At 42.6% G+C, this 23494-nt stretch overlaps 3 protein-coding genes across 3 annotated transcripts; all 3 read right to left on the bottom strand.

The window, feature by feature from the left end:
* Positions 1-1068: 1068 nt before the first annotated feature.
* LOC141835328 (uncharacterized) lies at positions 1069-1824 on the bottom strand. The gene has a single exon (XM_074722774.1). The coding sequence runs from the start codon at positions 1767-1769 to the stop codon at positions 1224-1226; it is 546 nt and encodes a 181-aa protein (XP_074578875.1). The 5' UTR covers positions 1770-1824; the 3' UTR covers positions 1069-1223.
* Positions 1825-2920: 1096 nt separating this feature from the next.
* LOC141834937 (uncharacterized) lies at positions 2921-7602 on the bottom strand. Its single transcript, XM_074722331.1, has 3 exons — positions 7148-7602; positions 3300-3434; positions 2921-3220 (listed from the first exon to the last, which is right to left on the bottom strand). Exons 1-3 carry the CDS (start codon positions 7569-7571, stop codon positions 3078-3080), a joined length of 702 nt encoding a protein of 233 aa, XP_074578432.1. The 5' UTR covers positions 7572-7602; the 3' UTR covers positions 2921-3077.
* A 2073-nt stretch (positions 7603-9675) lies between these two features.
* On the bottom strand, positions 9676-23488 carry LOC141834303 (uncharacterized). The gene is made up of 9 exons (XM_074721675.1): positions 23327-23488; positions 22662-23013; positions 22199-22324; positions 21868-21913; positions 21675-21757; positions 20114-20191; positions 19956-20009; positions 11763-11897; positions 9676-11659 (listed from the first exon to the last, which is right to left on the bottom strand). Exons 2-9 carry the CDS (start codon positions 22953-22955, stop codon positions 9929-9931), a joined length of 2547 nt encoding a protein of 848 aa, XP_074577776.1. The 5' UTR covers positions 22956-23013; positions 23327-23488; the 3' UTR covers positions 9676-9928.
* Positions 23489-23494: the final 6 nt, after the last annotated feature.

Below are 23494 nucleotides of genomic sequence, written 5' to 3'. Positions count from 1 at the left end.
AGCTCCCGCGACGTCAGCGGAGGCGACGCGGTCGTCCTCGAGCCCCGCCGTCCCGCAGCCGCCTCTTCCCCTCCGCCGCACCGGCGGATTCCCTCGCCGCCAGCTCTCGCAGCCGCCTCTTCCCCTCCGCCGCACCGGCGGATTCCCCCGCGCCAAGGCCCCCTGTGGTCCTCCCTCCCTCTCTCCACCGCGTCGCGCCGTTTGAAGCTAGTGCGGCTGGAGGCGATCTCTGCCGATGTGGCGAAGGTTTGGACTCGGTTTAGAAACGAGGATGGGTAAAATTGGAATAAACATGTTTAAGATTTACTTATCCTTCCTTACACCCCGATTTGGGGTGTAAGAAATTGTGGCTATTCATGAGCATGGAAGGGGAACACTCCCCCTTCTTTCCCCTTCCCCTCCTTACCTCACCCCATCCCAAACAGAGGTAAATTTTTTTTTTCCCCTTCCTTACCTTTCCCTCCCTTTCCCTCACCTCCTCCCAAACAAGCCCTTAGTGTTACTTCCATTCTCAGTGGTGCAGTAGTCACTGATGTTAACAAAGTTTAATTAAAAAATGGTTTTAATGATGTATGCCTTAGTTTTTCTAAAAAACTTGCTATTTTTTAATCTTTAACGATTATTTTTAATTTTTATTTTATAAAAAATAAAAAATAAAAAATAAAAATGGAGCTGCCTAGTCTCTAATTAGGCCATCTCGATATAATCCAATTAAAGTTGGGTCTTACTTGGCTCAATCCATCAAGCAAACTGCCATGTTGTATTCACATTTTTATTTTAATAATTTACATGTTTAATTCTTACTATCCAACTAATCCTGAAAATGAACAATCCACCCAAGATGGCCCGGCCATACATACCATCTACTAGATAAATCGTGGTTTCTCGCCTAACAATTAACATTTCAAATTTTTCATCCATCAAATTATAACGATGAATATTTAAGTAATCCATTGAATATTTTGCATCATTACTCGGGGGCACCCTGCGGTATTCACGTGCACTAATATCATGTAGCCTAATTGTAGCACAATTTTAGCCTCATTTAAAAATCATCAGGAACAGAACACTCTGTATATCAGCAAAGTTTAATATAGCACAGGAATAATATCGTTAAGTATTTGTTATTAATGAGAAAGTCTAAAATAAATATGTGGAAAAACTCTCTTATACTTTGGGGATTTCGGTAGAAAATAAATTTCTGGAGCAAAAATGAATTGGAGCTACGGAGGAGGTGCAAGGAGCTGGTCATCCCCGAAGAGGTAGAGCAGGTGCTCGACGGCCCAACTGAGCTCTGCTGGCGGCAGGGGCGGCGGCGGCTGCTGGGCAGGGAGAAGGGGAGCGCGGCAAAGCGGGCAGCTGAGGTGCTCGTCGTGGTCGAGCCACCGATCCAAACAACCCTTGTGGAACACATGCCGGCAGTTGGTCAGCTCCCACACGGCAGCCCCTGCCGCCACCTCACTCAGGCACACCGCGCACGTGACTCCGACTCCGACACCGGTGGACCTTACCTCCTCTGCCGCCTCCACCTCCATGAGGTTCCCATAGGTTGCGACTCGGAGGGCGGCCCTCACCGCCGCGGCACGGCAGCAGGCTCTGGCCTTGGCTGCAGCAGCTGTGTCCTCCGAGTAGGGGGAGGGAGACAGCCACCACCAGGCGTGGCTGGGGAGGAGCAGCCACTTGAGGAGGAGAGCGAGGAAGATGGCGGCCTCCCTAAGACACCGGACCAGCTCAAGCCTAGAGTAGCAGTGCTCTATGGAGATGCTCATAGAACTCTGTGTTCTTGACAGGAGGACAAAGAACAGAGCAAAGATAGGAAGGGGACTTTATAGTGGAAACTGGATGATCTCAGCAAAGATGCACCCTTTTTCAGAGGAGGGGAGAAGTCTAGAGCCAAATGGTGGAATAGATGCAAAAAAAAAAGAAGAATTAATAATATAAGTGTCTTGATTTCGCCCAGGTAACTCTATTCTTTTCTGTAAAAGATGAAATCTATTACTTTAACAATTTTACACGGTCAATCATACGACTATCTATGAAGAAGTAAATTGAGAAACTACAATTGATCACGATGAAAAAGAATATTATCTCAACTTCATCAAAATATAAATTCTTATTTTCTTCTATAATTCTGTTCCATCGTAATTAATTCAATTATGTACCAAGAGCTCAAACTTTATTCTCTTATTTATTTCCAGATTGTCCCTTACCTAAATCAACTACTTAATAATTGCTGAGTTAGAATCAGTGCACCAACTCAATAAAAATTGGCATGGAGATGTGACATTTCAAGTTCTCCACAAGACTCTCTCTCCTTCTGTGACCACTTACAATAAAGTGGGATGCAAAGTGGAGTCCCAAATGGATTCCCTCAGAGAGATAAGATAGTCCCTGATTCTTGGCATCTTATCATTGCCAATTGCCACCATTTCATAGGGGGAGGGAAACACTTCGCAAAGGGGAAGCCAAAACGTGAAAGCAAAGGCAGTGATCAAGAAAATCATTAAAAAAAATTAAAGAAAGAAAGAAAGAAGTGCAGTGCTCACTTACTGGAGACCTTAACGCTGGCTGAAGTACGAGGGGTTTAACTTCAATGTGAGTCAACTGCAAATGGGGACAAAAGAAGCAGGCAAAGGAAGAAAGAAGAATGAGACGTATGCATGTAATTGCAACAAAAAAGATGAGAGAAAAAGAAGGAATCTATTGCATCATCCTCAGGATTGCTAACTTAGCAGTGACGGTATCGATGGAAAAGCATAAAGGAACGGTGATATCAGGAGATAGGAAGGTATAAAGGCGACAGCGAGCAATATTTCTCTTCAGAGAACCTTTCAATTTCAAAGAATCATTATCATAAACAAGCTGGTCTATTATTCTACCCTATCTCTTATCTTATGGAACACGATTATTCCATGGGATGGAAGGTGAAAAAGGTTACGATTTGCAGAAGAAAATATCTGCCAGGCATCAAAGTTAGAGGTCCACAAGACATGCTCAGTAGAGTCTACAGGAACCAGAAAAGAAGAGTTTCTACGATTCAAACTCTCTTAACGACAGGCAATTTTGATATTGAGACATTAAACATGCGAGCTACGGAGGATTCCATGAGAATAGCCAGCGACCATGACCAATGAGACAAGAGATACAACACCTGCTGGAAAGATCTTCCCAGACCTCCTGAAGCGAGAACCCATGACTGCGAGGAGAGCTGCAGATAGACCTAGATGTAGAGGAGGCATCAGCAAGCATTAGTCTAGGGGAGACATGAGGAGGAATATTGACTGATGTTGTTGTCATACCTAGACCCAGGGATGAAGCAAAAGCTGGCCTTACTGGAAGTTGTGTGTACACGAAATACAGTAGCAAGGCTGATATCCCTCCTGCAGCTAACGACTTCTGGCTACCACCTTTAACATATCCCATGATTCCACCAACTGAGAGGGTGCCATTAACAACAAAAAGAAACATCATCAATGCGTGTTACTAATGTTATACAATTCAGAAAGATGAGAATATAATGAAACCCATGCAATTGTATGCGAACTCGTATAGTATATTTTATATATAAAAAAAACTATTAGTTCCAAACATTGCAAGGATCTGAGACATAATTAATACACTGCCATTTATTAGTTTCTAGGATTATAATGTCCAGTTATTGGATGATTGAATAGTTATTAATCTCATCTTCTGCAGAAAAATATTAACCCATCAAATCTAATTAGATGTAATAGCCAAACACAGATTGCCTGTGTTTGCTATAATAAGTCCATAATTATTTATATGCTTCCATCAAAGGATCTCCACAACTACATATCTAATCACATGCAAGATGGAATGTTGAATCATATACCATTAAGAATGATTAGCCATGATGATGGACAAAATAATTACCAAGCTTGGCGACCTAGGTTCTAGTATTCTTAAAAAGTAATAGCTTAATACATAAAGTATCAAATACACAGGGATAGATAATTGGTAGTAGAGTGTGCGGCAGGCCCACTTCTTTAGAAGTTAAGAGAGGATCTAAGTGTGTGCTAAAATTTAAGAAGCTCCAATGGCAATACACTATTTTGAATAGTATGAACAATTATAACTTGCAAGTTACTTGGATAATATCACCCACGCCACAATTATAAACAATCAGCAGGATCCATCAATTACAAGAACTATCTCCAGGCTATGTTGGGAATATTGATAGGAATGGAGGACATCTAGAGCAATTTGCAACAGCAAGATTACCCTCAGTTTTGCATTGAAGATATTTCCAAGGAGACTGTACCCTTTTGAAAATATACATAGGCAATATAAGTGGTGGCATTTACAAGAACAAAAATATTTTTGTATGAACTTAAGAAATCTCAAAAAAAAAAAAAAAGAAGTAGGGCCAGCTAGAAACAAGACTGCTGAGATCAAAGTCTGATAAAATCCCCAATAGATTAGATCTATCAGGAGAGCATCCACACTAGAATGGAGATTAGCAGACATATATTGCACGGATGATGTAGCTTTTCCATGGTTCCCCCAATGAGTATTTTCCTTAGTTGTGTTTACTCCAGTCAATTTGAAAAGAGAAGAACAGAAAGCATAGATTACGAAGTGCTTTCCTCTGTTTAGCTTATTAAAATTTCCGAACAAAGAAGTTGTCACAAATCCCATAGAAGCAATTTGGCTCCAAATTGCATCTGTTCTGTTTCGGATTCTGCAATAGCGATTTGGCTCCAACTCGCATCCATCCAAATCTGGGCGGGCGGCACCAATTCCATAGAATCATGGCAACGAGCTTGTGCAGTCATGCGGAGAGGTTCCACTGGTAGTGTGGAAGCTCAGTGCGGCTGTGGGGTTTCCACATCTGGATGGTGGGCCAATTTTGAGGGTGAGGCAAGCAAACCAGGAAGATGATGATGAGAGCAATTTCCCCTCTCCTTTTATCTCCCTCGACGAAGGTGAGGTAACTGAGGGTCAAGAATTTTTCTTTCCTTTCTCTCTTCTCCTCTCATTCCTCTCCATTCAACGAGTGTCAACACAGTCTTAAGATAGAAGAGTTGAACACAAAATAGAGAAGGTCTCTTCAACAATTACTCCTAGTTTGATGACCACCATTCATCACTTGAATAATATCTGGAAAGTTTATAAAAAATAACTCCAAACTTTCAAAAAGCATATGCATAGGGGATGCAATCGGTCTTTTATTAACATATGTAGTAAATACAAGCATATGCAGCTCCAAAAGAAAGTTTTACATGTTGACCTAGGTAATCCAGAGAATAAGTTTCCTGGTGAAAAAGCAAAGAAATAAATTCTTCAACCCATAACAATATGTTCAAGAAAGAGAAAATAAAATATGTTTATATGGTTCAAACTAGATCAATTAAATCACTATTGATTTAAACTTTAACGAGATAAGGATTGATCAGGCAGCATAAGACTTATGCAACATTAGGCAAATGTAATATGGTCATAGACTGGATAAATGCCTAGAGCAATTAATATAAGAAGGTAATTTATTGGAAAAGATCTATAGACATGCCAGCAGGTTCTTTTCCCCTTCTCTTTGTCCCCTTCTTTTCTCTAGTTTTCACAGAAATTGAGCATAAATCTAGCTTAGACAAAGCACACAATTTTTTGTTAGTGACCATAGTTTCAATAAAATTCATCTCGATTAACTAAACTAAGTAGGATATACATGATCAAGTAGATTAGTCCTAACTTAGAGGAGGTGACATTTATTTCATTCTCACCATTTAATCATCCTCATCATCAAGCTATGTTTGCCCCAAATATATAGATTTAGACAATAGAACACTGATTGTCCATGCCTAACACAACCCTCAATCTTTTTCATTTGCGATTGGGACCGGCATTGACAATTTTATTCACCCACTTGATGTCCTAGGGATATTGTGAGTGCAACTACCCATTTTTCGTTTTATGTAGCAACTCCATGCGCCAAAAATATATATGTAGCTAGAATAGTCAAGGTGTTGCATTTTCACCTCAATTAACTTTTGAGTTATATGCTATATGTGTCTTAAAGGTTGCACTTACATTTCTCTAAAACCGGGAACCAACCTGCCTAATAGGTACAAAACTAGGGGTGTAAACGAGCCAAGCTGCTCACGAACTATTCGAGTCTCGGCTCGAAAAAAGTTCGTTTGAGTTCGTTCGATTAAGTTAACGAGCCGAGCTCGAGCTTAACAGTATTTGGTTCGTGAGCTCGCGGACATGTTCGTTTAAATGCTCACGAACGTGTTCGCGAACATGTTCGTTTAAAAGTTCACACGAACGTGTTTGTTAAGAGATTCACGAATATATATATATATATATATATATATATATATATATATATATATATATATATATATATATTACATGAATTATAAATATTATATATTAACGAGCCAAGTTCGAACTAAGCTCGTTTAACTTTTAAACGAGCTATTTTCGAACCAAGTTCGAACTGAATTCGTTTAACTTTAAAACGAGTCTTTTTTCGAGCCGAGCTCGAGCCGTTCGCGAACTATTTAATTTCATTACGAGCCGAACTCGAGCTTAAGAATTAAAGCTCGAATCGAACTCGAGCCGAACTCGAGCTTCGGAAAAACGAACCGAGCTCGAACTCGAGCCTCTTACTGTTCGGCTTGGCTCGGTTCGATTACACCCCTATACAAAACTCCTCACCAGTCTCATACAATTCATGGAAACAAATTGCGAAAAAGAAGAGAAAAAACAAAGAATACACACGCACACAAACTCAAATAACCAACTGATTTTATAACATATCAATTTGAAATAGCTGCATATCGATAGACATAATGACCTAGGACTCGGACCAAATCATTAACTGATCCAAATCTCATGACAATACTTTACTGCTAGAGTAAATCTGACTTATAAACTATAGCATTTGGTTTGGTAAATGGATGGGCACCTGCAAGAAAAACTGAAAGAGAAAGATTTAAAGACGACAAAATGCAGCAAAAAGAAGACATAAGAGGTTCCAATAATAAGCTGAGCCTATTATAGAACAAATCAAAAAGGAATTCTGGTTGTAATATGCTAGATTTTAGGATATGTACCTCCTGGATACAATTATTCACTTTCGCAGCTTGCACTTTCATAGACAAAAACGATCAGATGAAATTACCTCCGACGAGGGCCGCATATGCCAGCGCGATCTTCTGCGACATTAGCATCCCACTCGGTTTCTCTCCCTTCTCCTTATCCGTTCCCCCCTCTTCGCTCTCCTCGGAATCCCCATCTCCGCTATCACCGTTCCCCCCACCTGCGCTACCATCCGAGCCGCTATCGGACCCGTCGGCGCCTCCTCCATCTATTTCCACCTCGATTTCCGCTTCATCAGGCTCGGACGCGGAGAGACGCGTCCAGGGTCGGGGAAGCGACGAGCGCGGAACGGGGGAGAAGATGGAGGCGGTGGATCGGGAGGCAGAAGAAGCCCGAGGCGAGGGGCAGCAGGAGGCTTTAGCTGAGAGGGCGAAGGGGAGGCGGCGGAGGAAGAGAGAAGACTGGGAAGAAGCCGGCAGAACGGCGAGGGCGGTGATCGCTGCCATCTCCGATCGGATGCAGAATGACGGCGAACTGGTCGAGCGCGGTTTAAAGCAAGCGGTCAAAGTTCTTTAGCCGTTCAGATACGCTGTTTAAATCGGTCCATGGTTTACAATTCACCAAGGTTCTATTAGTGGAAAAAGTTTTAAATAATGGTCCCTACGACCACGGAAGCAGTAAAAAAGACGTACGCTGTTTGAACATACATGTTAATCCTAAATCTAACAAACACAAAAATAATGGTTTGTGGCAAATAATCGGTAGAATGGGATTATCATCCGTCCATAAAATAACTAACGGTCAAGATTTCATCCAACGAACCGGGCCCGTTGAAAAGCAGGCTTAAATAAAGCGGCCCATCAAGATCTCTCGCCTCTTCGCCTCGGACTACCGAAACGGAATGGAGCTGCGATCTGAAACCCTAATCGCACCGTCGATTCCTGGTCGCCCTCGACCACCAATCGCACCGCCTTCGGATGACCCGGCGCTCCTTCAAACCTCAATCGCGGTGGATCCTCCTGATTCCAGAAGCTGGGTTCTTCGCCGGGGCTCGTGGAGATGGCGGAGAAATCGTCGAGCGGTTGCCGGATTCGAGCGTCTTTGAATGCTTCCTGCTACTCGATCCCGTTGCTCTTCCTGTTCAGCCGGGACGACGTCTTCGGCAATAAGCTCCCCCAACAGGGCTCGGATGGATTACTTCTCCTCTCCGTCGTCTCGCCGGTTGCCTGAAAAGATTTTGTCTGTGAACTTTCCAATTTCAGAGATCGAGGAAGTTGGGCCGGCGTTGTGGTGACGAGTTCTTCAATTACCTTGAGATATTTCTACTCCACCTGCCAAAAGTTTCTGGCTTTAGGATCTGTTGTGCTTGGTCTGTGGATGGTGGTGTTGTACTGCTGCGGATCACTAGTCCGGCAAACATTTCGCGTCTGTTGAAGCTTTCTCCAGCGGTTTCAGGCGTTCCTCTTTTGTCAATAGGGGAGTTACCTTCGGCACCGCGCTCGCAGGGGACGATTTTCCGGCGACCTCGGGGGAGTTAAGAAAGCCCGGAAATGCAGCGCCGAGATTCGTGATCTCCGGCGTACACTATAGGACGATAAATTGATTCCGACGGATCTCCGATCTCCGAAGTAGAGCGAGACGCCACCGCACGGTTGACTTAATGCTCTAGTGAACAAAGACTTATCTTTTGTTGGCTGACCAAAAGCAAAGATCCCTCCTAGGGGTGTAATTGAATTGAAGGAGGGGTGTAATTGAATTGAATTGAGTCGAATAGTAAGAGGCTCGAGCTTGAACTTGATGTTTCCGGGGCAATGGTGCAACGGTAGGACATCCGGGTTGTAATTCAGGGGCCCGCAGTTCGATCCCTAGCTACGGCGTATTTGCAGGAATTTTCTTCCAAATGGGGAACGCAATCAAAGGATGCTGGACATCTGGATTGGCCACCGTTTGCGCTTCCCGATTTACCCTGATGGTCGGTGGAAAACTCCGTGGGACCGGAGCGGCTACCCATAGAGATGTGGCTACTGGGATTATCATTTTTTCGAGCTTGAGCTTGATTCGTTTTCTTTAAGCTCGAGTTCGTTTCGAGTTTGATTCGAACTTTAATTCTTAAATTCAAGTTTAGTTCGTAATGAAATTAAATAGTTCACAAACAGCTTGAGCTCGATTTAAAAATGATTCATTTTAAAATTAAATGAATTTAATTCAAATTCGATTCAAAAATAATTCGTTTAAAAGTTAAATGAACTTAATTCGAACTTGATTCGTTAATATATAATATTTATAATATATATATATATATATATATATATATAAACACATGCTTATGAACTTCTTAACGAATACGTTCATGAACTTTTAAATAAACATATTCATGAACTCACAAATTACATACTGTTAAGCTTAAATTTGACTCGATAATATTTTCGAATTCAAAATTAAGCTCGACCTTGACTCATTAATTTAATCAAACAAACTCAAATAATTTTTTTTTCAAACTGATACTCAAATAATTCGCGAGCAACTTGACTCGTTTACACTCCTAATCCCTCCCCTTCCTCTGCAAGCTGAAATGTTAAACACGATATACATGCAGTTAACTCTATATAGTTGAGACGAGTGACTTATCGATGGTTCGATTGTGAATTGAAACACAGTAAGTCGAGCACCTATGTACCAGCATTTTAGTAACGATATACAAAACTTGTCTCCCTGAAGAAATGGCCTGCAAACAACAGAAGGGTTCATGCTAAACTAACATCTACCTCGCCAAATTCACTTGATTACAAAGGTCATCCACTGATTGCTGTCGCTCTTCTTCTCAGTCATCTTTTGCTCGGTAGCATTTAGGATGTAGGTGGAATCACTTCACACCGACTGATGCCATTAGGTCTTCGTACTCCGAGTCTGCCTCAGGTTTCCTGGCGCCTAAGGCATTGTCCTCTGCTTTTCTGGATGCGGTTGAGATCGCCGTCGGTGAGAAAGGATCGTAAATTTGACTCCCTCCGGCGATTGATGGAATGCCACCGGAGACATAACCAGGCGGTTTGCCACCCAACTGCTGAACTGGAATCATAGGATGAGGCCTGTTTGGAGGATGCAACTGGCTCGGAGATGTCTGCATGAAAGGAACAGATTGGCCTGGAAGATTAGGTGGTTGGGGTGGTCCTGAAGGAAAACTGGGAGCCATTGGATTTGGCCGGACCATCATCCGTATAGAACTATCGCCTGAGAATGTCGGAAGGCTTGGAGGTGGCCTTGCTATAGTTGGATCAACTGGGAAGGGAGAAACTGGGGAAGACGGCGGTCGCATTGGAATTTGAGTTGGGTTCGCTTGATTAGGGAAGGCTTGAAGGTTGATGGAGTTGTGTAAAGCTGGCCTAAAAGATGGAGGCTGAGACATTTGTTGGACAGGCTGAATATTGGGTCTCGAAGATGCCAAAGGAGCAAGATTTTGTGCAACAGGAGGTTGATATGTAAAATCACCGGAGATTGGACGTGGCGGTCTGAGTGCTGCAACCGGTGATGGAGTCTCCGGTGCAGAACCCAGCATGCCTCCGGGAACAGAAACAGGTGTTGCAGATGAGCCGAGCAGCTGAGCCGGTCTCGATGATTGGGCAGGAGCAGATGGTAGAGGAATTTGAGGCCTTCCAACAGGTAGATGTGGCATTGGAGCTGGTGGTCCTGGCAGCATAGACACAGGCATAAATGAGGGTGCCGCACTTGGTGTAGTTGGCAATGGTGCACCGGAAGACAATGGAACCAGTGAAGGTGTTGAAACCGGTCCAGTCTGCGTGATCGAGGTAAAAGTGGCACCCGGTTGGGAAGGAAATGGAGCAGGAGGAAACTGTGTTGCCAAATGCCTAACTGGCTTGTTTGGGCCTACATTTGGTAGTGAAGGTAAACTGAAAGGCGCACTGGGAGTGCTAGGAGGAGCATTTGGAACTGGAGCAACAGCTGGTGAAGAAACAACCGCTACAGGCCTAATGTGTAGAGCTTGGGGTTGCAACAATGGCCTCTGAACCAATGGAACAACCTGAGACCATCCGGAGTTGCCTGCAGGAGGTAACGTAGACAAAGGCCTACCCGGAAATGCTGAGCTAGGAACCGCAGGCACTGGTTGCGGCGATAACAGTTGAGTTGGAGCAGGCAATGCTCCGGTAGCGGGTTGAGTACCAAACGGAGGCATGCGGGTAAGCATAGTAGGATACAGTGGAGGCTGCTGGCCTGAATGGTGTAGGGGTGGAGGTTGATTCAGATTCTGCTGCATGCCTTGAGGTAATTGAGGGGAAGAAGGTACACCCATGAATGGAAGTGCAGAAAAATGAGCAGTAGTGTTAGGCAAAGAAGGCATAAAGCTGGAAATTGGTCGTTGTTGGGCATTAGGTGTGCCAACAAGAGGCCAAGGAGCAGCAAAAGGTTGATATTGCAGTGCATTCGGTTGCGTAGGCAACAACATAGGGCGTCCGATACCTTGATTAACATCAACTGTCCCCAAAACCATTGAACTTGAAGCTGTTTCTTTCAAGTTCGTTTTTGTACTGTCTCCATTAATGGGTGAAGTCAAACTTGTGGAACTCGTTACAGTAATACCCTAGAAAAAGAATTGAAGTGCAGAATAAGCACCTATGGATCATAAAAAGAATTCAGAAAAAGAAATACAAGAGTTCAAAACAAAATTAAGGCAGTGAACTCACAGATACAGGAGTGAGTAGCAATTCAAGTAAGGCGACTGCTGTATCGATTTTCTCGTATGTATCTGCAGAAATTTTAACGTGCAGCTCCTCGTATGCATCCAGAGCTTCAGTTTTGACAGAATAAGTAACTTCATGCTGAAATCATATAGACGGAATCTATCAACTAAAAAAAATGAAACAAATAAAATGGTACACTTGAGCCCTAATCCCCCATCATAATTCACCAAAATTTTCAAGGAATGTATAGTTTGAACTTTGTGGTAGCCTAGATCAACTGTTATATACTTGAATATAAAAAGAACACCGCTTAGAAGGGAATTAAAGTTGTTCTAAAGGTATTGCTAAAGGTATTAGAGATCTTAGGTGTTAGATGTTCTGGGTTTAGTCCAACATGGATACATTGACATTTTATGTTTTAGAGTTTTATCATGAGTATTATATATACCAGCATTAGGGATTGTCTATATTTATGTACAAGATCATATGCCAGATATGGGTCGGGCGTTAACACTCACAGTTGATTCAATATTTCTATCGATCATATGTAAAAGAAAAATAGATTTAGTTGTGTTAACTACTTGGATCTGCACCTGAATCCTAATAACGTAGAATTTCCTTATCTTCTGTGTGGTATCAGTGCCTTCTCTCTTCACCTTTGGGTTGGCACCAATCCATTAAGCCAGCTTCTAAGCAGGCTTCAACAATTCTGCCTGAAGATCAGTGCCATCTCTCAATCAAATCTAGATTCCAAAACTACAGAGGTAGAACCTTCTTATTCCAACCAGTCACATATGCTCTTCATCTGTTGCTACCTACTTCTAGAAACAGACTCCTTTCTGCTGTCACTTCCCAAGACACCAAGCTCCTTTGCTTCCAAATCTCTCACTTCTCTTAGGGTTCAGCAGATCAGAACCTTCTTATTCCAACCAGTCACATCTGCTCTTCATCCGTTGCTACCTAGTTCCAAAAACAGCCTCCTTTTCTGCTGTCACTTCCCAAGACACCAAGCTCCTTGGCTTAGAAATCTCTCACTTCTCTTAGGGTTCAGCAGATCAGAACCTTCTTATTCCAACCAGTCACATATGCTCTTCATTCGTTGCTACCTACTTCCAGAAAGAGCCTCCTTTTCTGCTGTCACTTCCCAAGACACCAAGCTCCTTTGCATCCAAATCTCTCACTTCTCTTAGGGTTCAGCAGATCAGAACCATCTTATTCCAACCAGTCACATCTGCTCTTCATCCGTTGCTACCTACTTCCAGAAACAGCCTCCCTTTCTGCTGTCACTTCCTAAGACACCAAGCTCCTTTGCTTCCAAATCTTTCACTTCTCTTAGGGTTCAGCAGATCAGAACCATCTTATTCCAACCAGTCACATCTGCACTTCATCCGTTGCTACCTACTTCCAGAAACAGCCTCCCTTTCTGCTGTCACTTCCCAAGACACCAAACTCCTTTGCTTCCAAATCTTTCACTTCTCTTAGGGTGAAGCAGATCAGAACCTTCTTATTCCAACCAGTCACATCTGCTCTTCATCCGTTGCTACCTACTTCCAGAAACAACCTCCTTTTCTACTGTCACTTCCCAAGACACCAAGCTCCTTTGCTTCCAAATCTCTCACTTCTCTTAGGGTTCAGCAGATCAGAACCTTCTTATTCCAACCAGTCACATCTGCTCTTCATCCGTTGCTACCTACTTCCAGAAATAGCCTCCTTTTCTGCTGTCACTTCCCAAGAAACCAAGCTCCTTTGCTTCCAAATCTCTCACATCTCTTAGGGTTCAGCAGATCAGAACCTTCTTATTCCAACCAGTCACATCTGCTCTTCATCCGTTGCTACCTAGTTCCAAAAACAGCCTCCTTTTCTGCTGTCACTTCCCAAGACACCAAGCTCCTTTGCTTCCAAATCTCTCACTTTTCTTAGGGTTCAGCAGATCAGAACCTTCTTATTCCAACCAATCACATCTGCTCTTCATCCGTTGCTACCTACTTCCAGAAACAACCTCCTTTTCTGCTGTCACTTCCCAAGCAACCAAGCTCCTTTGCTTCCAAATCTCTCACTTCTCTTAGGGTTCAGCAGATCAGAACCTTCTTATTCCAACCAGCCACATCTGCTCTTCATCCATCGCTACCTACTTCCAGAAACAACCTCCTTTTCTGCTGTCACTTCCCAAGACACCAAGCTCCTTTGCTTCCAAATCTCTCACTTCTCTTAGGGTTCAACAGATCAGAACCTTCTTATTCCAACCAGTCACATCTGCTCTTCATCCGTTGCTATCTAGTTCCAAAAACAGCCTCCTTTTCTGCTGTCACATCCCAAGACACCAAGCTCCTTTGCTTCCAAATCTCTCACTTCTCTTAGGGTTCAGCAGATCAGAACCTTCTTATTCTAACCAGTCAAATCTGCTCTTCATCCGTTGCTACCTACTTCCAGAAACAGCCTCCTTTTCAGCTGTCACTTCCAAAGACACCAAGTTCCTTTGCTTCCAAATCTCTCACTTCTCTTAGGGTTCAGCAGATCAGAACCATCTTATTCTAACCAGTCACATCTGCTCTTCATCCGTTGCTACCTACTTCCAGAAACAGCCTCCTTTTCTACTGTCACTTCCCAAGACACCAAGCTCCTTTGCTTCCAAATCTCTCACTTCTCTTAGGGTTCAGCAGATCAGAACCTTCTTATTCCAACTAGTCACATCTGCTCTTCATCCGTTGCTACCTAGTTCCAAAAACAGCCTCCTTTTCTGCTGTCACTTCCCAAGACACCAAGCTCCTTTGCTTCCAAATCTCTCACTTCTCTTAGGGTTCAGCAGATCAGAACCTTCTTATTCCAACCAGTCACATATGCTCTTCATTCGTTGCTACCTACTTCCAGAAAGAGCCTCCTTTTCTGCTGTCACTTCCCAAGACACCAAGCTCCTTTGCTTCCAAATCTCTCACTTCTCTTAGGGTTCAGCAGATCAGAACCTTCTAATTCCAACCAGTCACACCTGCTCTTCATCCGTTGCTACCTACTTCCAGAAACAGCCTCCTTTTCAGCTGTCACTTCCCAAGACACCAAGCTCCTTTGCTTCCAAATCTCTCACTTCTCTTTGGGTTCAACAGATCATAACCTTCTTATTCCAACCAGTCACATCTGCTCTACATCCGTTGCTATCTAGTTCCAAAAACAGCCTCCTTTTCTGCTGTCACATCCCAAGACACCAAGCTCCTTTGCTTCCAAATCTCTCACTTCTCTTAGGGTTCAGCAGATCAGAACCTTCTTATTCCAACCAGTCACATCTGCTCTTCATCCGTTGCTACCTACTTCCAGAAACAGCCTCCTTTTCAGCTGTCACTTCCCAAGACACCAAGCTCCTTTGCTTCCAAATCTCTCACTTCTCTTAGGGTTCAGCAGATCAGAACCATCTTATTCCAACCAGTCACATCTGCTCTTCATCCGTTGCTACCTACTTCCAGAAACAGCCTCCTTTTCTGCTGTCACTTCCCAAGACACCAAGCTCCTTTGCTTCCAAATCTCTCACTTCTCTTAGGGTTCAGCAGATCAGAACCTTCTTATTCCAACCAGTCACATATGTGCTTCATCCGTTGCTACCTACTTCCAGAAACAGCCTCCTTTTCTGCTGTCACTTCCCAAGACACCAAGCTCATTTGCTTCCAAATCTCTCACTTCACTTAGGGTTCAGCAGATCAGAACATTCTTATTCCAACCAGTCACATCTGCTCTTCATCCGTTGCTACCTACTTCCAGAAACATCCTCCTTTTCTGCTGTCACTTCCTAAGACACCAAGCTCCTTTGCTTCCAAATCTCTCACTTCTCTTAGGGTTCAGCAGATCAGAACCTTCTTATTCCAACCAGTCACATCTGCTCTTCATCCGTTGCTACCTACTTCTACAAACAGACTCCTTTCTGCTGTCACTTCCCAAGACACCAAGCCCCTTTGCTTCCAAATCTCTCACTTCTCTTAGGGTTCAGCAGATTAGAACCTTCTTATTCCAACCAGTCACATCTACTCTTCATCCGTTGCTACCTACTTCCAGAAACAACCTCCTTTTCTACTGTCACTTCCCAAGACACCAAGCTCCTTTGCTTCCAAATCTCACTTCTCTTAGGGTTCAGCAGATCAGAACCTTCTTATTCCAACCAGTCACATCTGCTCTTCATCCGTTGCTACCTACTTCCAGAAACAACCTCCTTTTTTGCTGTCACTTCCCAAGACACCAAGCTCCTTTGCATCCAAATCTCTCACTTCTCTTAGGGTTCAGCAGATCAGAACCATCTTATTCCAACCAGTCACATCTGCTCTTCATCCGTTGCTACCTACTTCCAGAAACAGCCTCCTTTTCTGCTGTCACTTCCCAAGACACCAAGCTCCTTTGCTTCTAAATCTCTCACTTCTCTTAGGGTTCAGCAGATCAGAACCTTCTTATTCCAACCAGTCACATCTGCTCTTCATCCGTTGCTACCTACTTCCGGAAACAACCTCCTTTTCTGCTGTCACTTCCCAAGACACCAAGCTCCTTTGCTTCCAAATCTCTCACTTCTCTTAGGGTTCAGCAGATCAGAACCTTCTTATTCCAACCAGTCACATCTGCTCTTCATCCGTTGCTACCTACGTCCAGAAACAGCCTCCTTTTCTGCTGTCACTTCCTAAGAAACCAAGCTCCTTTGCTTCCAAATCTCTCACTTCTCTTACGGTTCAACAGATCAGAACCTTCTTATTCCAACCAGTCACATCTGCTCTTCATCCGTTGCTACCTAGTTCCAAAAACAACCTCCTTTTCTGCTGTCACTTCCCAAGACACCAAGCCCCTTTGCTTCCAAATCTCTCACTTCTCTTAGGGTTCAGCAGATTAGAACCTTCTTATTCCAACCAGTCACATCTACTCTTCATCCGTTGCTACCTACTTCCAGAAACAACCTCCTTTTCTACTGTCACTTCCCAAGACACCAAGCTCCTTTGCTTCCAAATCTCACTTCTCTTAGGGTTCAGCAGATCAGAACCTTCTTATTCCAACCAGTCACATCTGCTCTTCATCCGTTGCTACCTACTTCCAGAAACAACCTCCTTTTTTGCTGTCACTTCCCAAGACACCAAGCTCCTTTGCATCCAAATCTCTCACTTCTCTTAGGGTTCAGCAGATCAGAACCATCTTATTCCAACCAGTCACATCTGCTCTTCATCCGTTGCTACCTACTTCCAGAAACAGCCTCCTTTTCTGCTGTCACTTCCCAAGACACCAAGCTCCTTTGCTTCTAAATCTCTCACTTCTCTTAGGGTTCAGCAGATCAGAACCTTCTTATTCCAACCAGTCACATCTGCTCTTCATCCGTTGCTACCTACTTCCGGAAACAACCTCCTTTTCTGCTGTCACTTCCCAAGACACCAAGCTCCTTTGCTTCCAAATCTCTCACTTCTCTTAGGGTTCAGCAGATCAGAACCTTCTTATTCCAACCAGTCACATCTGCTCTTCATCCGTTGCTACCTACGTCCAGAAACAGCCTCCTTTTCTGCTGTCACTTCCTAAGAAACCAAGCTCCTTTGCTTCCAAATCTCTCACTTCTCTTACGGTTCAACAGATCAGAACCTTCTTATTCCAACCAGTCACATCTGCTCTTCATCCGTTGCTATCTAGTTCCAAAAACAACCTCCTTTTCTGCTGTCACTTCCCAAGACACCAAGCTCCTTTGCTTCCAAATCTCTCACTTCTCTTAGGGTTCAGCAGATCAGAACCTTCTTATTCCAACCAGTCACATCTGCTCTTCATCTGTTGCTACCTAGTTCCAGAAACAACCTCCTTTTCTGCTGTCACTTCCCAAGACACCAAGCTCCTTTGCTTCCAAATCTCTCACTTCTCTTAGGGTTCAGCAGATCAGAACCTTCTTATTCCAACCAGTCACATATGCTCTTCATTCGTTGCAACCTACTTCCAGAAACAACCTCCTTTTCTGCTGTCACTTCCTAAGACACCAAGCTCCTTTGCTTCCAAATCTCTCACTTCTCTTAGGGTTCAGGAGATCAGAACCTTCTTATTCCAACCAGTCACACCTGCTCTTCATCCGTTGCTACCTACTTCCAGAAACAGCCTCCTTTTCTGCTGTCACTTCCCAAGACACCAAGCTCCTTTGCTTCCAAATCTCTCACTTCTCTTAGGGTTCAGCAGATCAAAACCTTCTTATTCCAACCAGTCACATCTGCTCTTCATCCGTTGCTACCTACTTCCAGAAACAACCTCCTTTTCTGCTGTCACTTCCCAAGACACCAAGCTCCTTTGCTTCCAAATCTCTCACTTCTCTTAGGGTTCAGCAGATCAGGACCTTCTTATTCCAACCAATCACATATGCTCTTCATCCGTTGCTACCTACTTCCAGAAACAGCCTCCTTTTCTGCTGTCACTTCCCAAGACACCAAGCTCCTTTGCTTCCAAATCTCTCACTTCTCTTAGGGTTCAGCAGATCAGAACATTCTTATTCCAACCAGTCACATCTGCTCTTCATCCGTTGCTACCTACTTCTAGAAACAGCCTCCTTTTCTGCTGTCACTTCCCAAGACACCAAGCTCCTTTGCTTTCAAATCTCTCACTTCTCTTAGGGTTCAGCAGATCAGAACCTTCTTATTCCAACCAGTCACATATGCTCTTCATCTGTTGCTACCTACCTCTAGAAACAGACTCCTTTCTGCTGTCACTTCCCAAGACACCAAGCTCATTTGCTTCCAAATCTCTCACTTCTCTTAGGGTTCAGCAGATCAGAACCTTCTTATTCCAACCAGTCACATCTGCTCTTCATCCGTTGCTACCAGTCACATATGTTCTTCATCCGTTGCTACCTACTTCCAGAAACAGACTCCTTTCTGCTGTCACTTCCCAATACACCAAGCTCATTTACTTCCAAATCTCTCACTTCTCTTAGGGTTCAACAGATCAGAACCTTCTTATTCCAATCAGTCACATCTGCTCTTCATCCGTTGCTACCTACTTCCAGAAACAACCTCCTTTTCTGCTGTCACTTCCCAAGACACCAAGCTCCTTTGCTTCCAAATCTCTCACTTCTCTTAGGGTTCAGCAGATCAGAACCTTCTTATTCCAACCAGTTACATTTGCTCTTCATCCGTTGCTACCTACTTCCAGAAACAACCTCCTTTTCTGCTGTCACTTCCCAAGACACCAAGCTCCTTTGCTTTCAAATCTCTCACTTCTCTTATGGTTCAGCAGATCAGAACCTTCTTATTCCAACCAGTCACATATGCTCTTCATCCGTTGCTACCTACTTCCAGAAACAGCCTCATTTTCTGCTGTCACTTCCCAAGACACCAAGCTCCTTTGCTTCCAAATCTCTCACTTCTCTTAGGGTTCAGCAGATTAGAACCATCTTATTCCAACCAGTCACATCTGCTCTTCATCCGTTGCTACCTACTTCCAGAAACAGCCTCCTTTTCTGCTATCACTTCCCAAGACACCAAGCTCCTTTGCTTCCAAATCTCTCACTTCTCTTAGGGTTCAGCAGATCAGAACCTTCTTATTCCAACCAGTAACATCTGCTCTTCATCCGTTGCTACCTACTTCCAGAAACAGCCTCCTTTTCTGCTGTCACTTCCCAAGACACCAAGCTCCTTTGCTTCCAAATCTCTCACTTCTCTTAGGGTTCAGCAGATCAGAACTTTCTTATTCCAACCAGTCACATTTGCTCTTCATCCGTTGCTACCTACTTCCAGAAACAGCCTCCTTTTCTGCTGTCACTTGCCAAGACACCAAGCTCGTTTGCTTCCAAATCTCTCACTTCTCTTAGGGTTCAGCAGATCAGAACCTTCTTATTCCAACCAGTCACATCTGCTCTTCATCCGTTGCTACCTACTTCCAGAAATAGCCTCCTTTTCTGCTGTCACTTCCCAAGACACCAAGCTCCTTTGCTTCCAAATCTCTCACTTCTCTTAGGGTTCAGCAGATCAGAACCTTCTTATTCCAACCAGTCACATATGCTCTTCATCCTTTGCTACCTACTTCCGTTGCTACCTTAAACCCTAAACCCTAAGTCCTAAACCCTAAATTGCTATGACAAATTATGAAAAGTACACAGGAAAAGCAAGAATTTTAAGATTTTATAGCCTGGAAAAAAGGAACCATATCAACACTGAAAAAAGCTAGGTTAGCAAACCAAATTATTAAGTTCCATTGTTCATAAAATGTCATTGCTGTAATCACCTTCTCTCTTGTGTCTTTTTTTGTTCCATACACACGTATTTTAGTTCCTGTCTCCTGTGGTGCACAAAAGAAAACGAAAAAAAAAGATAGAAAGATAGCAAGTATTATATCAATGTTTAAAACACTGCTCAAAAGAATCACCATAATATAATTCATACTTCTTCTAGTCGCTTCTGGGTATTGCTTTCAGGCCCCAGTAGTAGCTGAATAACATTATATCCTGGATGTGCACTGATCTTCAATCGCCATAAGAAAGAACATGCAAAAACGCAAAAGATGACAAGTAATGGAGACAGATCACTGAATTGCTATTCTCTAACAAATGAAAACTCAATTATCCATGACATCTTAAAATAGTAATAATAGGTAGGGGTGGCAAACAGGTTGTGTAGCCCACAACAAGGCTAGACTGACATGGGTTTGCTTGCAATGGCACACCAAAGACCGGGTCATGCTGGGACAGGCCAGGCCTAGCCCATGGGTCAAATTGGATAGTTGCTGCTCGGCCTACATGTCGTGTGGTCTATGCCGAGCACAGCATGAAGCTGTGCCAGGCGTAATCTAAATGGACTGTCCCACTTCTTTACACAGTCACAAAAAGTGACTTGACTAAAACACTCCCAAATTTTCAAGATAACGGTTAGTTAGTTTGCCGGTATTTGGGTCAAATTAAGATTAAAATTACCATTTTACCTCAAAAAAAAATTTCCCTATAGATAATCCCAATGCCACCCCTTATAAACAATTCACAATTCTCATTGTCAATCTCTCGACTCAGCTTGCATTCTCTTCATTCTCAATCTCATTCTCTAAATCCCTAATCTTTACCAATCTCTTTATTTTTTATTATTATATTATCTATTTTATAATAATCTCCCTAATTCCTCACGAGGTCACCATCAACGTTGTAAGCATACTACTACCCTGACAACGTAACTCTTTGTGTTGAGCTAGGATATTAATTTTAAATTTTTACTAATGCATTGACTTAGAAGAGTTTTTTTTATCATATAGATAATTAATCATTTTTAAAATTTATATTAAGATATAATGGAAGCCCATGGTTTGGGTGTCGGATAGCCTCGACTCTCTAGCTCTGAGGTTGGAAATGTTAGACGCTCTTGGGTTTGCAAGTATGGATCTCAACCTATTGTGTATCTGTGTCCGTGGAAGACCCAACAAACTCCGCCCAATGAATGGGTTGGGATCCCTAGAAAGAAGTTGATGCTCAAGTTCGCCCAAGGTCCAAGGATAAGGCACGATGGAACAACACAAAAAGCAAACGAGCCTAACGGGCTTGTGTCATGCCTAGCCCAGGCACAACCCATTGACACACTAATAATAAGCACTTTTGGAACCATGCAAAATTTTATGTTTGAGGGGTTTAAAGATTGTCCACAACAAAGCTAACCCAATATTATTTTGTCCATAAAAAATTGCTATATTAAAAATCTACCTCTAGTTCACCATAACTTTTACCAACTAAAATTCAAAAGTGATACTACAAAGGATTGATCAGATATTTACATGCAATGCAAATCAAAACATTAAAATTTAAGAATCTAACCCCATAAAACAACTTTTTGAAAAAGGTGCAAGTTGATAAAAGTATTGTTGGTCATATGAAACACAGAAGCTATCCACACAAATGCCTAGAACAATGAATAAGCAGCATGGTAAACAAAGAAAGCAGATGACAGAACCATATAATAAACTTACAGGAATGGGAATATCAGTCTCTTTCAACAATGGTTTGTAATCAGCGGGAGGTTTGTAGGAAGGATTCAACCGAAGAATTTCACCTACAAATTGAGTGTTTCAAATTTATAGAGGGCACTTATAATGAAAATGCAATTCCTCAGACACAAGAGCATATGGGAAAGAAATAAACTGAGAAATAGAAGATAATTACCAATAACTTCTCGCCTTTCCAACTTCAAACGCTGTATCTTTGAAGACTGCATATTCGCATTGAAGGTTAAACCAATTAGTAATGAATATAGTTATCCTTCTCAGGAGAGGCAACTAGAAAGGTACGGGGACACAATAATCAGTTTACATGTAAAATAGTGAGATATTTTTAATAGCATAGCCTGAACATATCTATGAAGACAATAAGTAAAATATGCTAGAACTGAGATATTTTTAATAGCACAGCCTGAACATATCTATGAAGACAATAAGTAAAATATGCTTAGAAGTAATCAAAATTATTCTCCTTAAAACAATATCATGTATTCTACCTCCTTGCCAATGGTGTGGCTGCCAGAATCATCTTCCAAATCTTGCTTTGTTGAGGAAGGACTTTGATCATCTGTGGTTTCCAGAACTCCAGATTTCAGTTGGTCGGTAATTTGCTCCAAACGAATCTGCTCAGGAAGTAATATCACTTAATGTAACCTGGAATTTGAAGCTTCTTATGAGAAACTTCCATCTAGTAGCTAGAGTGAAAATGAAAGTTTCCTGCTGAAATAGTTGAGAATTTTTCTGACAAGTGGAATCATTATGTTTGCATGTATTTACTTGTGGCAGCACTCAAATAGCATCTCATGTACATGAGACTGTGCCTGGTATCACTTTAAACCAAATAGAGATATATAATAGTAAAACTTCTAAAATTTTCACAAAAAGTATCATAAAACAATAATCAAGATGTTAAAATAAAACAACTAAGGGTTACAAACAATTATCTCTGTCACACCATACCTGATATGCTAGCGCCCTTCCTTTTCTGACAGCAGCATCCAGTGTAGGATCAGGACCCCATTTAGTTTTTCTTTGAACTGATTTGGTTGTTTCTTCTTTAGCAGAACTACCATCCAATTTTCCCCCAGCTCGAAAGATGGGAACTAATGAACCAGAATGTTTATTTTTGGGTATCACAAATCCAGATTTTGCACCAAAAATGGAGACCTTAGGACTGTTTGATGAAGTGGGCATAGTTCCACTAGTTTGTGCTCGGCGTGGTTCATTACTTGTTGGATCAACTTTTGCAGCCATCGTAGATACTAATATCTGTCTTCTCAATGTAGTTATTTACTCTGCAGGTATCAAACGTCTACAAGAACCACAACAAGCTCCTCATCAAAATTGGAAATTGGGTCACTATTTATCTACTATTTGGTTTCAAATGGCACACATCAACCCTGAAACCAAATCTTTTTTCTCGGAATTGTAAAGAGAATGTCAAGCTATGCCTGGTAAAATTAACACTAGAGACGTCAAGCAAAAGGGCATCATCATACATTCATACAAAACAAAAAACAATTAACAAATGTAAAACACTCCGAAATGAGATCATTCCTCTTCTAACAATCAACGAATATCAAAGTAACAGAAAAAAAAAACTCAAGGAGCTGCGAAATGACAACCTGAGATTGGCTATACTTGTTTCTGTGAAAACCTCCAGTAACCGATCGTCGAAGATTTGAGGTCCAACGCCGACCGATCTGCTGTTTCTTTACCTGAGACCAAAGAGATCGAAGAGGAAGAGGAGAAGTTTAGGGGGGAAAGGAGCAGAGTGAGGTCGAGGACGGAGG

The sequence above is a fragment of the Curcuma longa genome, chromosome 9 (genome assembly GCF_044706935.1).
Source record: "Curcuma longa cultivar G26 ecotype Majalengka, Jawa Barat chromosome 9, ITB_CL_G26_1.1, whole genome shotgun sequence".
NCBI classification, from domain to species: Eukaryota; Viridiplantae; Streptophyta; class Magnoliopsida; order Zingiberales; family Zingiberaceae; genus Curcuma; species Curcuma longa.
The sequence above is the reverse complement of the archived record's forward strand: the minus strand, read 5'-3'. Positions and strand labels throughout refer to the sequence as shown.